This window comes from Oncorhynchus tshawytscha, unplaced genomic scaffold (assembly GCF_018296145.1).
Source record: "Oncorhynchus tshawytscha isolate Ot180627B unplaced genomic scaffold, Otsh_v2.0 Un_scaffold_88_pilon_pilon, whole genome shotgun sequence".
Taxonomy (NCBI): Eukaryota; Metazoa; Chordata; class Actinopteri; order Salmoniformes; family Salmonidae; genus Oncorhynchus; species Oncorhynchus tshawytscha.
Window position 1 is genome coordinate 97169 of NW_024609646.1, and position 5332 is coordinate 102500.

Here is a 5332-nt window from a genome sequence, read left to right on the forward strand (position 1 = left end):
AACAGGAAGTTACTACAGTATTGTTATGATCAGTGAGCTGTACAACAGGAAGTTACTACAGTATTGTTATGATCAGTTATCAGTGAGCTGTACAACAGGAAGTTACTACAGTATTGTTATGATCAGTGAGCTGAACAACAGGAAGTTACTACAGTATTGTTATGATCAGTTATCAGTGAGCTGTACAACAGGAAGTTACCACAGTATTGTTATGATCAGTGAGCTATACAACAGGAAGTTACTGTAACTCAGCATCAGGTGATAATGTTCTACTGTACCAATCAGAAAGGTTTGTGTTCAAATGATCAGTAGTCGGTTTAATTGAAATTCTCCTTGTTGAATTTCTGCAGAGCTATGGCCCCATGTTAATAAAGGTATATAGATGTTAGATATGAGTTACAGAGCAAACAGAAGGCCATTAAAGTTCATTACAGGGTTGGAGAACTGTTATTCCGCCACCCAGTGGTCGAACAGCACTGGGCATTGGGTTCTACAAGACACATTTTCCCCCTTCACACTTTAAAGGGGAATTTCACCCTGGGGGAATCTGGGCTTGTATTCATCAGGAGGAAGGCAGGTCTGGGCTCATTCAGAAACAGAGGGTTATATTCATTAGTGCACCAAAAAAAACAAAAAACATTTTGCAACAGAATCTTTGACATCACATTGTAGATTAGAGCACTTAGAGTAACGCTTCCGTTGCAAAACGTTTTGCTACAGTGTGCACTAATGAATACGACCGGTTAGCCAATCACGATGAAATCACATGTTTATCGTGTGGGCAGTGTATTTGACAAACTCAAAATGAGTCAAAGGGTGTTTTAAAGAGTTGAATAATCCAATGTTTTATATATAAATAAACGAGGTCAGTTATGAACATGTGTATCCTGAGTTTAAATGAAGAGACCATGTGATGGCAGCACACAATACATGGAACATCCTTGAGTATCAAAAAAACATCCACGGGATTAGAAAATAAATCAGAATTTGTACATGTCCATTGAAGCTCTCCTATTTGGGGCATTTGCATTCATTTACAATAACAGAAAGGTTGTGTTTCTAATAGCACCTATTGAAACACATAGGAAACAGCAAGCTCACATAGAAAACATCAGACAAGCAGACAGAGTAATGAATACATGTGCTGTAAACAACATATGGGGCGTCTCCCATATCGCTCCCTATTCCCTCATATAGTGCACTACGCTTGACCATAGCCCAATGGGTCCCGGCCCAAAGTAGTGCAATGCATAGGGATCATAGGGTGCCATTCGGGACACGCCGTCTTGGGTTAGGAAATTAAAGCCGTTATAGTCACACGTATCAAGAGAGGACTGCATCTCAGGCTTAATACGGTAGCTTTTTAAAACGTGCTGAGAACGCACCTAACGTTGATGACGCTCGGCAGTAGCAACACAAGCTTCAGGAAGTCTCCACAGAACATGACCGACTGGTTGACGGCTGCCATCTTTAATATAGTACTCTAATGGTAAAACACACTGTCTGTGAGAGAACTAAATTGGTCAACGTTGAAGTGGTTAGAAAAATATGATTATAAAATGTATATTGTTCAACCAGGAAATAAAATGTACATGAAATACCAGAAGAGACCGTTTCCATCAACCGTTGGGTAAAACAGGTCCAGACTGTCTGAGGCAGGTCCCAAATAGCACCCTATTCCATATTTAGCACACTACTTTTTGACCAGATCCCTACAGACACTATAAAGGGTATAGGGTGCTATTTGAGACAGTGTCCCTGTAGATCACAGACAGTTGACCAGGTTGTCCCTCTCCTCTATCTGTTTGTCCACTGCCAGGTCCATGGCCTCCAGGAACCTCTCCAGGACCACTGTCGGGGTCTGGTAAGGAATCATAGGCAAGTCAGATTGTTGTTGCATAGGAACGCAATGAGTAGCACTCTTTCCATATGAAAATACTACAGTTTATTTTAGATAAAAAATATCTTCCCATTGAATTAATGTTTAAAATGTTTTTTTTAACTGTTTGCATTCTGCGTGAAACATTTGAAAACGTTTACAAACCTTCACAAAAAGAGCATGGGCCAAAAAGGGTAGTTTCCTCAGCGCTCTGCCACTAAAACCTTTACTCTTTCTGGAATAGTCAACGAGAATTAAGCACAAAACATCTTTCAATTCTACTCCAATCCAACACACACACTTCTCAAGGGTAGTATCAATTCTACTCCGATATCCAATCCAATCCACACACTTCTTAAGGGTAGTATCAATTCTACTCCGATACCATCCATTCCAATCCACACACTTCTAAAGGGTAGTATCAATTCTACTCCGATACAATCCAATCCACACACTTCTCAAGGCTAGTATCTCGGTGGCAGGTCTGAGATATGAACGACAGCGCTACGGAGGGCTGGGACTCACATGGCGATGTCCCTGAGAACCAGGCTGAGCTCTGACACCTTGCTCTCCCTGAAGCCCATGGTCTCCAGCTCAAACATGGTCAGCAGTGGCTGTCTGGGGGACACGATCTGGCACTACACACAACAGAGAAAAAGGAAATATAACTCACACATGATTTTTACCTCTGTTGATGTTTCGGTACAACACCTTGGTGAAGACCTGGTACTGAACATAAATGTCTCAGTGAAAGGACTCCTCAATAACAGAGTAACTGTATCCTACGGTGGAAACTCAAAAGATACGAACCCCAGAGTTACAGACGGACACATTTTTCAGCACATTTTAAAGTTACGGACAACTCAGTGTTCCAAACGACCTCTATTCCCAAAGAGGTCCGACTGTATTCATTAAATACACATGTTGGTGTGTTTTTACCTTCATCAGTTCCTCCAGGAGGACAGAGAGATGTTGGTGTGTTTTTACCTTCATCAGTTCCTCCAGGCAGGACAGAGAGATGTTGGTGTGTTTATACCTTCATCAGTTCCTCCAGGCAGGACAGAGAGATGTTGGTGTGTTTATACCTTCATCAGTTCCTCCAGGCAGGACAGAGAGATGTTGGTGTGTTTATACCTTCATCAGTTCCTCCAGGCAGGACAGAGAGATGTTGGTGTGTCAGTTTCCAGGCAGGACAGAGAGATGTTGGTGTGTTTTTACCTTCATCAGTTCCTCCAGGCAGGACAGAGAGATGTTGGTGTGGTGTCAGTTTCCAGGCAGGACAGAGAGATGTTGGTGTGTTTTTACCTTCATCAGTTCCTCCAGGCAGGACAGAGAGATGTTGGTGTGTTTTAGATGTTGGTGTTTTTACCTTCATCAGTTCCTCCAGGCAGGACAGAGAGATGTTGGTGTGTTTTTACCTTCATCAGTTTCCAGGCAGGACAGAGAGATGTTGGTGTGTTTTTACCTTCATCAGTTCCTCCCAGGACAGAGAGAGTTTTTACCTTCATCAGTTCCTCCAGGACAGAGAGATGTTGGTGTGTTCCTTTAGGACAGAGAGATGTTGGTGTGTTTGTACCTTCATCAGTTCCTCCAGGCAGGACAGAGAGATGTTGGTGTGTTTGTACCTTCATCAGTTCCTCCAGGCAGGACAGAGAGATGTTGGTGTGTTTATACCGTCATCAGTTCCTCCAGGCAGGACAGAGAGATGTTGGTGTGTGTTTATACCTTCATCAGTTCCTCCAGGCAGGACAGATAGATGTTGAAGATGCCCTCTACAGACGGAGGGCCAATGTACTGCTTGATGTCAGCTCTGTCCACAAACGCCAGGTCTATCTTCTCTGTCACGTTGGAGGTGGTCAGGATCACAACATTAGGATGCCTGGGATATACAGGAAGATCAGCTGGGCTAAACGACATACACACCAACACACTGGAGGATGAAGTGGTAGAATGGCACAGCCGCTTGTAGAGAACATGGATGTATCCCAAATGGCCCCCTATTCCCTATATAGTGCACTACTTTTGACCAAGGCCCATAGGGCTATTGGCCCCCTATTCTCTACATAGTGCACTACTTTTGACCAGTAATAGGAAGTCATGTTAAACAGAGCTTTCATGAGCTGTTGCCTCTGAATCTATGGGGTTTAATGTGTGACCCACCACAGCAGATGAACTGAACATGTCTGACTGACCGCTTGATCTGGTCCAGCTGTGTGAGGACAGAGTTGACCACTCGGATGGCATCTGAGGGTTCCGTTCCGGCCTGGGAGGCTTTCCGCGCTGCCGTCAGACTCTCCACCTGGTCATCAAACACAGAGTTATTCTGGGCCCTGCAGTTACAGTTGTAGGCTTTAACTGGGGCCTGGAGTTACACGTGTAGGAGTTAACTAGGCCCTGCAGTTACACGTGTAGGAGTTAACTGGGCCCTCAGTTACATGTGTAGGCTTTAACTGGGCCCTGCAGTTACACGTGTAGGAGTTAACTGGGGCCTGGAGTTGTTCCTGACCACATGACCTGACCAGGAAAAGCTCTGGACCACTGTTGTAGGCTATTCATACTTTACCTCATCAATGAGAACAAACACCAGAGCCTGCTTTACCTCATCAATGAGAACAAACACCAGAGCCTGCTTTACCTCATCAATGAGAACAAACACCAGAGCCTGCTTTACCTCATCAATGAGAACAAACACCAGAGCCTGCTTTACCTCATCAATGAGAACAAACACCAGAGCCTGCTTTACCTCATCAATGAGAACAAACACCAGAGCCTGCTTTACCTCATCAATGAGAACAAACACCAGAGCCTGCTTTACCTCATCAATGAGAACAAACACCAGAGCCTGCTTTACCTCATCAATGAGAACAAACACCAGAGCCTGCTTTACCTCATCAATGAGAACAAACACCAGAGCCTGCTTTACCTCATCAATGAGAACAAACACCAGAGCCTGCTTTACCTCATCAATGAGAACAAACACCAGAGCCTGCTTTACCTCATCAATGAGAACAAACACCAGAGCCTGCTTTACCTCATCAATGAGAACAAACACCAGAGCCTGCTTTACCTCATCAATGAGAACAAACACCAGAGCCTGCTTTACCTCATCAATGAGAACAAACACCAGAGCCTGCTTTACCTCATCAATGAGAACAAACACCAGAGCCTGCTTTACCTCATCAATGAGAACAAACACCAGAGCCTGCTTTACCTCATCAATGAGAACAAACACCAGAGCCTGCTTTACCTCATCAATGAGAACAAACACCAGAGCCTGCTTTACCTCATCAATGAGAACAAACACCAGAGCCTGCTTTACCTCATCAATGAGAACAAACACCAGAGCCTGCTTTACCTCATCAATGAGAACAAACACCAGAGCCTGCTTTACCTCATCAATGAGAACAAACACCAGAGCCTGCTTTACCTCATCAATGAGAACAAACACCAGAG

At 44.1% G+C, this 5332-nt stretch overlaps 1 protein-coding gene across 2 annotated transcripts in view; it reads right to left on the bottom strand.

Moving 5' to 3' along the window:
- Nucleotides 1-829: 829 nt before the first annotated feature.
- The window catches only part of trip13 (thyroid hormone receptor interactor 13), an 8196-nt gene continuing 3693 nt past the window's right edge, over nucleotides 830-5332 (bottom strand). For both annotated transcript variants that reach the window (XM_042316608.1, XM_042316609.1), the window contains 6 exons: nucleotides 5307-5332; nucleotides 4072-4178; nucleotides 3605-3758; nucleotides 2405-2517; nucleotides 2045-2114; nucleotides 830-1861 (listed from right to left, as the gene is read on the bottom strand). The exon at nucleotides 5307-5332 is cut by the window's right edge and continues 61 nt beyond it. In XM_042316608.1, coding sequence (XP_042172542.1) covers nucleotides 1766-1861; nucleotides 2045-2114; nucleotides 2405-2517; nucleotides 3605-3758; nucleotides 4072-4178; nucleotides 5307-5332 — 566 coding nt within the window. In that variant the 3' untranslated portion in view covers nucleotides 830-1765. The remainder of the gene's footprint in view (nucleotides 1862-2044; nucleotides 2115-2404; nucleotides 2518-3604; nucleotides 3759-4071; nucleotides 4179-5306) is intronic.